The sequence below is a fragment of the Schistocerca serialis genome, chromosome 10, assembly GCF_023864345.2.
Source record: "Schistocerca serialis cubense isolate TAMUIC-IGC-003099 chromosome 10, iqSchSeri2.2, whole genome shotgun sequence".
In the NCBI taxonomy this organism is placed as follows: domain Eukaryota; kingdom Metazoa; phylum Arthropoda; class Insecta; order Orthoptera; family Acrididae; genus Schistocerca; species Schistocerca serialis.
The window spans coordinates 250,023,448-250,038,705 of record NC_064647.1 but is presented as its reverse complement, the minus strand read 5'-3'; the positions used below and the strand labels follow the sequence as shown (position 1 = coordinate 250,038,705).

Below are 15,258 nucleotides of genomic sequence, written 5' to 3'. Positions count from 1 at the left end.
GGAACTGACCTGTTTGGGTTTATGATAGTCACATCCATTGGTCCTTTCATCATGCTCACCTTCTGCCTCAACCTTGCGGACCTTCAAGGGGGCATCTACTCATTTTTTATTTCCGGTTCCTGTTTGAACTGCTGATTATGGTTCTGCCAATGTCTCTGATCAACATTTCTGATCCCATTCCTATGCCAAACATTACCTGATTGTTGGTAGTTTCTATTGTACCGACCTCTATCAAAATTTGTGATTTTGATCCCTAAAGTGTTCTCTATTTTGTTGATTATTAACGCGAAAATGTTGTTCTTGTTTTGGATAAAAATTATGGTCCTTCTTTACAAAATTGTTATATCCCCCTGAATTTTGACTGACACCAAGATAATTGTTTTGTTCCCTTTTTTGAAAGTTGTCATTTCCCCAATTTTGACCATTACCTTTCTGAGTAAACCCACTGTGTGTTCTTGTTGTTACCCTAGATCCAACTTTTCAATATAATTGAGAAACTGCTCTACATTACTATCAGGACAATGAACTAAACTCAACTGCATTGCTGATGGCAATCTTCTCTTTAAGGTATCAATTTTGATAAAGTCATCCAAAGGTTTTGTTAAATGAATAAGTTTTGAAGTTCACTCTTGCAAAATTGTTTCATGTTCCCATCTGATTCCCTATAGTTTCGCCCATTCAAAAATTCACTTTTGATTCTAGTTTGTTTAAGATCATCCCAAAATTTTTCCAAAAATTCTGATTCAAATTCTGAAAAGGTCATCCCCAAAGTTACAATCTGGTTTGCCCAAGTCAAAGCTTCCCCTTCCAAGAATTTTTTCACAAATTTAATTTTTATTTCATCTGGTGAGTGAGGTAAAAAACAATCCTTACAATACTGCATAAAATCAACAGGATGTAAGGGTCCATCTACCAAAAAGTGCTTCACTGGAATATTAGATATAAGATTACACGTGTTGACATTGTAATTTTTGCTTTGAAATTCAATGTCAAAACTTTCAATTTTTTCGCTAAGTTCTTTGACAGATTTTTTGTTTTCCAAATCATTGCATTCTACTTTTTCTTCTAGAGTAACCAAACGATTGTCAGTTTCTTGTTGTACATTTTTGACTAAAACTTTTGTATTCTCATCCAAATTTTTAATTTCCCCTTTTATCTCATTAAAATCAATCAAATTTCTTTCCCTATCTACCAGTAACTCATTTTTTACGGTATTAATTTCACCGCTCAATTTAGCATCAATTTCATTTACTTTTGCTTCCACAGATTCAATTTTTTCCTCAACACTGCCAACTCTGTTCGAAAGCTCGCCCACTTGGGTATTGACTGCTTGGACTTGCAACAAAATGTTATCAATTTTTTCATCCCAGTATGTCTTATTGTCGTCAACTGATTGTTTAATTTCTTTCGTGAAATTTACAAGAAAACTTTTTAAATCAAATTGATCGATTCTTTGTGTTTCATTTGACCTGTCCTGATGTTCGAAGTCTATTAAATTACTACTTTCTACTTTAGGCACAATACTCTCGAAAATCTCATAAGTCATTGTGAAGAACAAAAATTTATACACAACAATACAAAACAAGATAGAAATATTGTTTTAACAAAATACAAGGGTTTCGTGACTTATCTGGAACACTCTTCTACTGTTGCAAAACCACGTTTTCCATCCATGTGATTGTTGACCAAAATTCTTGAAGTATTTTCTTCTGTCGAAAATTATATTTTTTGCCGAAACATTTCTTCTCCAAAACTTTTACTTCCCGATGAACACAAACACTGTAACACACATTCTGAAGAAACTGGTATTAACACACAAAAATTTTCTTCCTCGTAGCACTGTTGAAGATCTCGTGAACACAATATCCCGGCTACAGTCCCCAGTTGAAATATGGCATCCCGGCTATTACACAAGTTGAAAATATGGTCACTATTTTTTATAAACTTAAATTTGCCATATTTCGTGACAGTACCTTTTCCATTAGACGTTTGCAAGCAAATATAAGTCTTGGCTTCAGTTGTCTAAGTATGATTCCACAATGCATCGTTGTCGGCTGCAGAAAATGACGTGGTTCAGCGTGTTTCTCTCATTTTGGTGTTTCAAATACAGTTTCTTCAAATGTAGTTTCTTCAAATGTAGTTTCTTCTTTTCAGATAATACAAAAATAATACTAATATAATTCATAATCGTTTATGACTTCGACCTTCACATTGTTCTTCCATCAACACACACCAAGAGCTAGCTTCCGACTCGGACTGACTATAGTCAAAGACTACTCCAACGTCAAAGATATTTTACACAATCAGTTTCTTTGCTATTCTTCGATACATTTTCTAATAGTAATCAATATGCTTTTACTCTCAAAAACAGAAGTAAATTAACATATAATAAGACAAATTATAATAAATTCTGACAAAAATATAAGAAAACATTTTCAATTCAGTATCGACAAATACGGTAAAAAAAAAATAACATCTCCCAGATCCATTACACATTGGATTTATCAGTGGTGGGACCTGAGAAGGTGGTAGTGGGTGGGGTGTCCAGTGCAGGTTTTACAGTGGGAACAATTGCTGTGGTAGGGATAATGGTCTGCTGTGGTAGGGATAATGGTCTGTGAATGTCATGCTGTTTGTTATGGAGGTTAGCAGAGCATAGACCTATGGGAGAGGATCTCATGTCAGTGCGTGACTTGGGAAAGTTTTAGCATTGGCAGAGTGACATATAGAGGCTTTCAAAGCCTGGGTTCTGCACAGTGATGGGGAAGGTCTTCAGAGTTTTCTTACATGTTTGCCATCTGTGGTAATTCTGTAGGGAAGAGAGTGTTTGATGCAGAAGCTTTCAAACTGTAGGTATTGTTGCTTATTAGTTGGTTTTTATTTGGACTGTGCATTGTGAGTCGTCTTTAGTGAAGTCGAGGTAAATGTCAGGGAAGGAATGAAGTGGGGGTGACTTTGGATTTGTGTAAGGAACTGGTGAATTTGAGTTAGGAGAATCAGTTGAGCTATTGTACAAAGTGGAAGACATGATCTTTGCGAATCCAGACCAAGGAATTCCTTTCTTATGTTGCCATCATCTTGGTTCCCATGGCAGCCTGCCTTGATGTGTTTGTATTTCTGGCCTTCAAAGAAAAAGAAGTTGTAGGTAAAGATGGAGTTGGGAAGACCTTCAGCTGGTAAATTAGGAGACCTAATGATGGGCTGAAAAGCCATGTGTGTGTGATATGTAGGTGAGGAATACAGCAATATGACAAACAGGCAGGACATTCGTTTGTGAATAATTTTAGAGGTAGCGTCTATAGAACCACATTGAGTGCTTATCAAAAACTAATCTCAAAACAGACTACATCAGTTTTCATTTATATTTCAACATGTCCTGGTTAAGCTATCTCTAGTTCAAAATATCGGTGTATAAGGTACTGCTTGATCAGTGCTTAAGCTGTGGAAATTTTGGTCTGAAGACGATTCTACCAAAACCATTGAGAAAATGAAAATTAAAGCCAATTTGGACTACCTGAAGATTACTTCAGTCACTTTTTACTTTACTTTCATTATGAAGAGTGGATATCCTTTACTTATAGGAAATGTGTACCCTGTACCCTGAGGGCTGCCTTTGCCTGTCTGCAGGGTGCACGTGAGGCGGACAGACAAGGTGGGGACAGAGGCCGCCTTCCACCACATTGATGAATACATGGGCTACGTGGAGGACTACTACCTGAAGCTCGAGCTGAAGCAAGGCAAGACCGTCGAGCGGCGTGTGTACCTCGCCTCTGACGACCCCAAGGTCATCGGTGAGGCCCGCAGCAAGTATGTACTGGGTCTTGATCAGTACCCCACTTTAAAATTACCTGTTTGAAATTTACAGTGTGTAAGGGAAAAATTTTTAAATCTCCAGTACAAATATTCTAATAATGAGCAGAACATCTGCCTCTCTGAGACTGAACAAAAGTCCAGGTTTGAAATGAAAAATGCAATTAAGAGCTAGGAACATAGCTCATGGTTCTTAATTGCATGATTAATTTCCACTTTTAATTTTACTTCTTCTTTTCTCCTCTCCTTTTCTATTATACCTGAACTGAAGCCAGTATAGTGCTGATCTCCGTCCTCCAACTGTGATGCCTCCGCCCTCCCCCCTGTCTCCCCTCGTTCTCAACACCACTTGTCTCTCTCTCTCTCTCTCTCTCTCTCTCTCTCTCTCTCTCTCTCTCTCTCTCTCTCTAACGTGAAATCTGAGTGACGGCCCCTTTCCCAACATCACCAAACCTATTCCTCTTTCCTCCCAGAGGAAGAAATACACATGTTTTTCCCATCCTAAATGACCTGGCTACATTTATAAAATTTTGATAAAACACGTCAGAACATTGTTATACCAGTACTGTTTTATCATTGTTTAAGAAATTTATACTACCTAACCGTGAAAGGTAATAAGCAAGCAGCTCATTGATATTTTTGGTGAAGATATATGTGCCACTCTAGAATCATACCTTTTATCTGTATAATTGTATAAATAATATTGGACATAGTGAATGCAGATACAGAGGACTATTTACCTGTTTCCTGCCCGCAGGTATCCCCAGTATGAAATTCTCGGAGATCCATCCATTGCGAGGACTGCCGCAGTTGCCACACGCTACTCTGACTCTTCACTGAACGGCATCATCATTGACATCCATTTCTTGTCACTCTGTGACTACCTCGTCTGTACATTTTCATCCCAGGTATGTATGCATTTCATTACTTGTTCTCTCACTGAAATGCGAGTGGTGTTTATATGATGATGATGATGATGATCTGTGAACATTGAACATCTGCTGCATCAGCAGTTAAAATAAACTGGTAACAAATATTTAATGTGCCAAGATACTTTGGCAGGGATAATACAGATGTGTGCTACAAAGTGCAATAGTCGACAAAGACAATATTGCCTCCCCGTATTCAATAAGTCTCCACATCATGAATTATTTTTGTAATTGGAAGCACAGCATTGAGTTCAGCCTTCCATATAACTGGGAATATGAAATAATATCCTGCACAGCTGAAAACAATTTCTTTTCAGGTAAAGAGAGGCAACAGAGGTAAAAGCAGCTGTTGGTACTTTGTTCCTCATCATGAAAAAATGAGTGAAATGACACAGTAAATGAGACTTGCACTCAGGAGGATTTGGACGAGTGGGAGGGTGGGGTATTTAACATTCCAAAGGGAGAATATAAGTTGAGACTCCTGTCCAGATTTTCTGTGGTTTTTCTAAATCCCAGGCAAATCCTGAAATGGTTTCTTTAAATATGACACAGCAGATTTCCTTGCCTATGCTTGTCATATCTGATTTTGTGCTCTGCTTCAAATAGCTGCATTGCCTGTGAGGCTTTATGAGCTGCTGACTTCAGTTTAGTCGGTGGTTAGCATTGCTGACTCTCAATCACGAAGTGCCTAGTCAGGGATTTTCTCCACATGGCAGTGTGTGTGTGTGTGTGTGTGTGTGTGTGTGTGTGTGTGTGTGTGTGTGTGTATGGTGAGAGAAATCATCATCTGCACGCAAGTTTTCCAACTGGCACTGAATAAAGAAAACTTTCACTAGATTGTAAAAAAATGGTGTTTGTGAAAGTGTAAAGGTGAAACTGAGAAGATAAAATGAATTTCAGGAAGTTGTTGATATTGTGAGGTGAGAAAACAACGGTGTTAGTTTTAGTTTCTATCAGCTACAAGTATTGATTTTGAACAGTATCCGAAGCAGTTTACCAGGTACAAAAGCAATATGGAAAACCACAAATGATCTGAAACCCATATGCTGAAGTGGTTACAGTGTGCTAGCGAAGAAAGAGGCCACAAGTGTGCAAGCAACGACTTCATAAATGTTGAAAATTAACCTTCCAGCCAGTGTGGAGAAATGGAAAGTTGCAAAAGTAAAATCAGCATCAGTCACATACGATGGGCAAAGAAATGCAGTGTGCCATTTCTACTAGACAACCGTGGAAGAAAGCAGCTAGCATTTTGCAGGACATGAATGTGGGATTCTGTGCAGTGGGCACCGTGAAACCTGACATGGGGATGAAAAATGTTATTAAAGTCATCTTGGAACATAAGAATATACTGAAGGACAGTGACTTCATTGTTTGTTTGTCTGCTGCAAATGACATAGCACATAATGAAGCCCAAAATTGTCTAACATGTATGAAGAAGTTTTTAAGTGTAAATAAGATGAAATACACAGTCATTGTGACAATAGCTCATAGACGTGATCTTATCTATAATTCATTTGATAAAGAGATCTGCCAAACCCAACAACTATGTCCCACTAATGCAAAATGCGATGTAGTAGATGCTAGTAGCCTAGAAAAACCTCTGCACACTGAACATCTAAATTACCATGAGAAGAAACTTCCTGGGAGATTAAAAGTGTGTGCTGGACTGAGACTCAAACTCGGGACCTTTGCCTTTTGCGGGCAAGTGGTAGAGCAACGAGCAGCAGTATTACAGTTATCCAAATATAAACAGCATAAAATATGGGCAATAGTAACATAGATATAAGGTCAAAGGGAAAAATGTGATTCATATTGTTAATTCTTTGAAGTCACTGAAAAGTTACTGTCGCAATGAAAAGCCCACCAGACTGGATGTCAATGTACACAGTGTCATACAGTTAGACATAACAGGTCATGAAGGGCTCTTGATACTGGAGATAGACAAGTGACATATAAACTTCTAGGAGAGTTAGATGTAAATAGTATAATAGACATGGTAAGGAAATGGATTGGTCTCATATAATGTAAAATAATAAAATAACTGATAAATGTTTTTCCATTTTCTTGATAGAGATTAAGTGCATACCAGAAAAGGCGTGGCCCAACTGTAACCAAAAGGTGTCATACTAATATTATACATAAGCAACATTATACCAATAATTGGTACACTCCACAGCTCAACAGACTCAGGATACCATGATAGATTCTTACAATAAGACTCATTAAAGTGATTGGACAAGAAAATTACACAAATAGGCGCAAACTCTACAGATCTAAAATAAAAAATGCTAAGCGCAGTGCAGATGATAAGTATTTAAATTCCAAAAATAAATGTAAAGCAGCCTGGAATTTCATTGAAACGGAAATTAATAATATCAATAAAGGAAGCAGTATCCCTATTGACTGTGATATGCTCAATGAATATTTTGTAAATAGTGCCAGCGCCATCGATCCACTTAATAATTCTACTTTAGATGCAGAAGCCTTTCTCACTCATGCTAAACAAACAAGTGAGCAATTCACTTGGATCCCCAATAACTTTAAATGACACTTATAAATCAGTATGCACAGAGAATCACGGGAATGCTTTATTAGCAACAGAGCTTTTGACACTTGACCACAAAATATTGCTGGAAAAAATAAACTCTATGGTATCAGAGGAATTGCAAACAATTGGATTGCTTCATTCCTAACGAATTGGATGCAGAAAGTCAGCATGAAATACACTAATAGACAAACCAACTCGATAACCGAAATCCTGTCGAGTAATAAAACAAAGCAAGGTGTACCACAGGGCTCAGTATTGGGACCTCTACTTTTCCTCTCGTATATTAATGACTTGAGCCTGAATGTAGGTGCAAACAAAACAATAATATTTGCTGATGACACAACTGTACTCAAAAGGGAGAATACAGAGGCTGTGAACTAAGCCACTGAACAACTCAGCAACTGGGCTAATATCAACAGATTAGCTATCAACACAAAAAAGGCAGCATCCATGAACTTTCACACAACACAAAATGCAAATTCCTCTCAGCCGCTTGTCACAGTAAATAACCAGCCAATAGATACTGACACTGTTTCCAAATTCCTGGGTCGGTGGGTTCAAGATAACCTGAAATGGAATACACATACAGGAAAGGTAAGTGCCAGAATTAGTACTGGCTGTTATGCATTGAGTGTACTGAAATTGTGCGCTAGCCTGAAAACAATAACCAGTGCGTACTATGCTTACATACAAGCCCACCTAAAATATGGTGTGATATTCTGGGGAAATTCTCCAACTGCCCTGAGCACATTCAAAATCCAGAAGAGAGCAATGAGGATTATTATTAGCAGCAAACCCATCTTCATAAAGTTGGAATTACTTACACTGCCTTGCCTATACATTCTCGAGACTGTAAAATTTTTCTGAAACCACGTAGTGCCAACTGACTCCAGAATCGTAAAAAATAATGAAATACATAAACACAACACAAGGAAAAACTCAAATCGGCATGTTTTACATACAAACACTCAACTGTGGGCCACCAACTTTTCGACATTATTTTCCACTAGTATTAAGTCCATCGAAGACAACATAAAATTTGCCAAGGCTGTGAAGTCATATTTGTTGTGTCACTGTTTGTACTCTGTAAATGAATACCTAAAACAGTAATCTTGCTATTTATGTTAATGTTAACTGATATTTTCCGACATCTGTAACACACTGTGTACCATCAGATCACATGGAATAAATAAATAAATACATGGAAGAAAAACTATCAGTTATAAAATCACTCAACAGACAAGAAAATGATTGTATACATGTTCATAATATAGGACAGAATGAATGGATAGCTCATTACAAAAATTAGTCGTATGATCATACTTTAATTCAGATATTACCTGAGCTAAATGACACAAACGGCCTTTACGGTGTTGATATAGAGAACTGACAGAAGCTAAAAGAGAAAAAGAAGGAAAGCAACTGGTTTAGATCGTATTAATACGAAACTGTGGAAATATGGAGGGTTATTCCTGCATCTAAGACTTCTCCATGTATTTTAATCAATGTTGGAGAAATAAGAGGATACTGAAAGACTGGCCGAGAGCCAAAGTAATATCTATCTATGAAGAGGGCAATAGAAATAAATGTAGTAACTATCAAAGTACCAGCCTCCTGGACTCAGCCCATAATTTATATGCCAAAATCCTGAATGCAAAACTTAAAAAATCATGGAAAAGTTAATATCTGAAGAAGATTCAGGTTTTAGAAAAGGACGACCAACTATTGATAAGGTTTTTATACTGCAACAAGTTATAGAAAAGACACGAGAGTTCAACAGGGAAACGCTTCTTGTTTTTGTGGATTTTGAGAAAGCTTTTGATAATGTGAATAGAGAAATGCTGTGGAACATCATGGGTTAACAAGGTTACCCACCTCACCTCACCTCACCTCACCTCACAAATGCTATTAAGAGTCTAATCACAAACACCAAAATTGTTATAGATATGGGAAATATAACAGCAAAGCCAATGAACACAAACAAAGGAGTCCGACAAGAATGCTGGAGGAATACAGACATGAGGTGAGATGGATAACCTTGCTCAGCCATGATTCACAGACTTGCCCTCACCCTCCCCTAAGATCGTAACACTAGACTAAATGTGATTTTGTATGCATCTACCTCTTGTTACAGGAAATGAAGATGACCTTCAAATGTGAGTCTATAAGTTGCAGGAGATAGCCTCAAATTACAACCCAACATTGTCGGCAGATAAAACAAAATGATGACGTTTCAGGGAGGACAACCAGAAAGATCAAAAACAGTCTTGAATAATAAAATCTTGAAGCAAGTAAAACATTTTAAATATCTAGGATGCAACACCACTTACGAATACAACCGTGATGTGGACCAAAAATGAAATAAATTTACTTCCATATGTGGAACATAGTAAAAAGTTTGTAGAATAAAGCCAAGAAAGAAACCCATCTGAAGTTTTATAAAACAACAGCAGTATAAACCCTCATTTATGGAAGTGAGGCATGGGTGCAACAACAAGACACCAAGAAAGTAGAAAACAGGCTCAAGAAATGAGATTTCTAAGAGAAGTGGAAGGATGTACAAGGGAAGATCAAATAAGAAATGAAGATATAAGGAAACATTAGGAATATATAACGCAAATGAGAAAATAAAAGGAAAATAGGAGAAAATGGAAGGAACATGCAGACTGGATGGGTGAGGAAAGATTCCCAGTAAAGGCTCTAAATTATAAATGTTTTGGAAGAAGAAATGAAGGAAGACCACGCAAGTTTGTCAAGGCCTATCCACTGTGACAACTTGTAGCTGGGTCTGAGGGGGAAAGTGATGGGGAGGTTCCCTTGTGAGAAAATTTAGAGAACCAGCATTTGAGGCTGACTGCAGTATAATTTTACTGCCGCCAACTTACATTTCGCGGAAAGATCACAAAGATAAGATAAGAGAGATTAGGGCTCGTACAGAGGTATATAGGCAGTCATTTTTCCCTCATTCTGTTTGAGAGTGGAACAGGGAGAGAAGATGCTAGTTGTGGTACGAGGTACCCTCCGCCACGCACCGTATGGTGGATTGCGGAGTATGTGTATAGATGTAGATGTAGAAGAGATGGGTACCGTAACAGGCAGTTTGCCTAATACGTGAAATGATGATGATGAAGAAGAAGAATTTCATCATAAAGTATATAGCAAAGAAAATAAAAAATGCCACCTCTCACTGTCTAACAGAGTTCTAGAAAAGGAATTTTCCTGTAACATCATATGCTCACAATTGGATTACCTGTGCATGAAAAAGATGGCAAAACCTCCCAAATAACTATAGACCCACTGCAGGAGTACTATTAACATCCAAGATGATAAAAAAACTGTATGCATAAACAAATGTACAACTGCTTTGGAAGGACAAAAATTTTAAATGAACAACAGTTTCGGTTCAAGTCTCAACTGTACAAACAATTGACGTTTTGGTGAATAGGAAGGGTATGAGAAGAGGCTATGTCTGGTACACTTATTGATTTAACCAAAGTGTCGCAGTTAGAATTTTATGGCATAGAAGATAATACTCCCAGTAAAAAGAATAATACCCGAAGGGCCTTTTCCTGGGCCTTTCCTGTTTATTATCTACATTAATGATGTTCTGAATTATATACCATGTAAGAAATTACTATATGCTGATGACATAACACTAACGATCACAGGTTAGAATTTACAAAGTGTACTAGCTAACAATAGAGAAATGATGCAGACGACCAATCATTGGTGTCAGGCCAATCAGTTGTGCATAAACCAAACAAAAACAGAAGAAATATTAGGGTTGTCCACAAAGTAAGTTCCGTTTATATTTCTATCTGTGGCAGCGTTAAGATTGCAGTTCCAAGCATGCGCGGCAGTTACTCTGACTCAAGGAGAAGACATGTACATCATTTTCAGACTGCTGCCGCCGACATCTGCTTTGTAGTGCTTTTTTATAATTTCAGTCATAATTGAAAATGCTGCCACGTGTGAAATCAGATCTGTGATCCGTTTTCTAAATGCAAAGAAAGTTAAAGCAAAGGAAATTCATTGGCAAATCTGCGAGGTTTACGGACAAAATGGTACGAGTGATTGAGTGCTTAGAAGATGGGTCAGACTGTTCAATGAAGGATGTGATCAAATGAAGAACAAAGTGGACATCTATCTGTGGTTACTGATGAACAGGTTCACACAATTGAAGAGCAGATTAAGCACAATCGTAAGTTTACAGTTAGTGCCCTTGCTGTGGAAGTTCCACAAATCTCATGATCACTAATTCATGAAATTGGTACTGAAAAACTGAAATTTCGAAAACTTTGATCACATTGGGTACCCAGAACAACACAAAAAACAACGGATGGGCAGTGCACTTCAGTTTTTGACACACTACATTGAAGAAGGCGATGGTTTTCTTTCTTGGATAATGATGGGGGATGAAACTTGGGCATCGTATGACACCCCTGAAACAAAACAGCAATTAATGGGATGGAGGCACACTTCATCCCCAACAAAGGTTAAGCCTAAGCAAATCTTGACACCTCGAAAAGTCATGTGCACCATTTTTTGGGACAGAAAAGGCATTTTGCTGATTGATTTCTTACCAGGAGGCCAAACAATCGGTTCTCATGGTTACTGCGAGATCATTAAGAAATTGCGCCACGCTATACAGAACAAGCGCCAAGGATTACTGTCAAAAGGTGTTGTTTTTTCCACGATAATGCACGAACTCACATGGTGGATGTGACCAAACAACTTTTACAGGAATTTCACTGGGATACATCTGATCATCTTCAGTACAGCTCGGACCTTGCCCCTAGCTACTTTCATCTCTTCTTACACCTAAAATCTGTCCTTGGTGGTCAACACTTCAACGATGATGACGAGCTGATAGAACATGTTACCACATGGCTGAATACACAGGCGGCAACCTTCTATGAAGAAGGCATACAAAAACTTGGGCCACACTATGATAAGTGCCTACGAAATTTCAGAAGCTATGTAGAAAAGTAGTTTAACAGTTGTAGATTTTTGTACAATATTTATTTTTTTTTCTGTATCTGTACACGTTTGTTTTATGTAACCAAACGTAACTTACTTTGCGGGCATATCTCGTACTTTTTAATCGAAAGGTAACTAAAAACAAAAATAAAAAAGTAAAAGTAGTTAGACTGTTCATAGACCAAAAACTTTCTTGGGAAGAAGACACTAATTCTCTGTGCAGCAAACTTGCTCATGTACTTTTTTTATTGTATAAATTAAGGAATACTGTGAGTAAACATTTGTTACTCCAACCATTTTTTGATTTCTTCCATTCCCGTCTGCACTATAGAATACTGCTCTGGGTAAATTCCCTAGGAGCTGAATGTATTTTCGGATGACAGAATAACACAATCAGATGTTTAGTAGGACCACCACCACCACCACCACCACCACCACCACCACCACACAGGGTGTCCTGCAGAATCTCACAAAACAAACAACTCAGTACAAAAGCACATCCCAAAACCTAAATCAAAACCAGACAGATTGTTAAAAGACATATATTGGAATGACTGGCAGGGCATTCAACAGAAGATATAAAGAATGTGCCAGAGCATTTAAATACAATACAAATCATTCTTGAAAGAGAGATAACATCATAAGAATCTGTCAAGTCAGTCGCCTGCTCCCTTTCCAAGAAAATTCTCACATACACAAAGCATTAATAAAAACATAAACAGTTGCTCAATGACGACATAAATATTGGAAACCATACTCCCAGTTTCATGTTACTTATTGCTCCTCGCCTTCTCCTCCATCTCGCACTACTATACAGTTATGTCCACTCATCATCATGGCTTCTCCCTCTCCCACAAAAAAGAGAGTACAGGTCAAAGACAAACCAATGGCAATGGAATGTTCACAACACTACAAAACACAATACATACTTAGATGCATAAAAACAAACAGAAAAGAGTGGTGTACAAAAAAGTGTGCTGTGTAAAACATAAAAATGCATATAAACTAAAAATTAGGCTACAACTATCAGTGTCCAAAGAAGAAAAACATCAACGACATGCTAGCAGAGAGCATTTCCGTATGTAGGCCTGAAATCACCATAAGTAAAAACCAGCATAGTGTTAACAAACTGTATTTCAATCTAAATGCAAATAATTTGATTACAGACCACTGATTATGCCTTTCCTCAGTAAAGTGAAACACATTTGCTGAAAAAAAGGGCATTTTTTGTAGTTCAAATGACAAAACGAATACACCATCAAGAATAACTATAAATACTTGAGCATAAAATGTTCAGTACATTACCATTCTCAGCCCACACAGTCCCACTAAATAAATTTAAGAGTGTGTTACAAACTTGGCTAAAACACAGTGAATTCTCTTCAACCTAAGAACTCCCAGCCCATTAATCATTATAATATTGTGGCTCGAGCTGCCAGAGTTGGCAGTCATGTGTGCGTGAATGAATGGTGAGTGTATTTATCTTTTTTGCAATAAAGTCTGTCGCCAAAAGTTTATGAGTAAATGTCTTAACTGTGCCTGCCTGCAACTTCACTTGTTATCTTTACTGTAAGTAACAATCTATCTTTTCTACAGTGTTGTTAATCATTATAATATATACATGAAATGTATTTGCAGTTGTAAATATGAACAACCATCAGCTGTATGAGGGAATGACAACAATGAAAGTCTGTGCTGGACCAGGAGTCAAACCCGGATTTCCTTCCTTACATGAGCAGTAGCATTAACTACTTCGGTTGTGCATGCATGACCCATACCCAGACCTGAACTTCTATATGTCACTGTTCTTGCATCACAGCCTGTACTTGTACACACATTATGTAATTCTGGTACAGGAATGATGACGTAGTTTAGGTCTGAACATGGGTCATGCATCGATAGCCAAAGCACTTAAGGTGACCATTCCCATAAATTTCTGGCTCAAATTTTCATTGTCTGTATGCTCGTATACATCTGAAGGTTATTCATATTTGCAACTATGAATGCATTTAATGTATTTTGTAATGGCTGTAGTGCCTGTTCCTTTGGACATGCATGCATGTTCGAAGGAATATTGCCCTGTTCTTAACAGTACAGGCACTGCAATATCATATTATATTATATGTTTTTCCTAAGTAATAAAGAAAATCTTTTAGTTCTTACACAAGCTAGTTGAATTCTGTGAGAATTGATTATTGTGCAGATCTTAACTACACTGTAAACTTTGATGAAGCCAACTGTATGAAAAATACTGAAAGGCAAATAAAATATTCTGTTCAATTCCAGGCAGCTGAGAACCCCAGAAGGGCTCTTCTGGCTAAAAATGCCGTACACACATTTTTTGAATCTGGAGAATTCTTTTTTTCCCATACAAAGTTGTCATTGTGAACCTTTATGATAGAATTCAAACAAAAATAGTGATGAAGTTTCAAAGTTTCCCAAAATGACTCAGATTTTGGTCATCTTCACCAGAAGAGAGCTGTAGATTAGTTCAACTTGTTGGGGACAACACAGAGAAGATTAAAACTGTGGTATTGTTTACATTCCAAGAAGTGATGATTTGTAATTAAGCACTGTGATCTTAGGAAGTAAGTGTAACTTATAAGAATGTCGGCCTTCACAGCCATTGTCAATGAAGATAAAAGTTCTTGGATTTTGGCACCAGGTCATTCCTCAAAAAATCTATGGATTCGACACATTTCAGCCCCCTCCTGGGAACTGGCTGCACTTTCAAGTGTAGCTTGTCACTTTGACAAGGCAACTATGCTTCTGGAATGCAGGTTTTTGTAATTATGTTTATGTTCTAGAGAGAAATATGGAAACAAGTGAGGCCCTTCCCCTCTCCCCCCTCCAAGTTAATGTTAGATTGTGCTAGTTTTCCCATGTTACCAATGTTGACTCTATAGCTTTCCAGTTATATATAGAGTAAAGTAGTAGTAATAATAATAATAATAATAATAATAATAATCATTTATTGCATTGACAGGTCTT

At 37.4% G+C, this 15,258-nt stretch overlaps 1 protein-coding gene across 1 annotated transcript in view; it reads left to right on the top strand.

Moving 5' to 3' along the window:
* Positions 1-15,258, top strand: part of LOC126424729 (alpha-(1,6)-fucosyltransferase) — a 102,701-nt gene that overhangs the window by 63,106 nt on the left and 24,337 nt on the right. The window contains exons 8-9 of the mRNA XM_050087448.1: positions 3,628-3,807; positions 4,568-4,718. Coding sequence (XP_049943405.1) covers positions 3,628-3,807; positions 4,568-4,718 — 331 coding nt within the window. The remainder of the gene's footprint in view (positions 1-3,627; positions 3,808-4,567; positions 4,719-15,258) is intronic.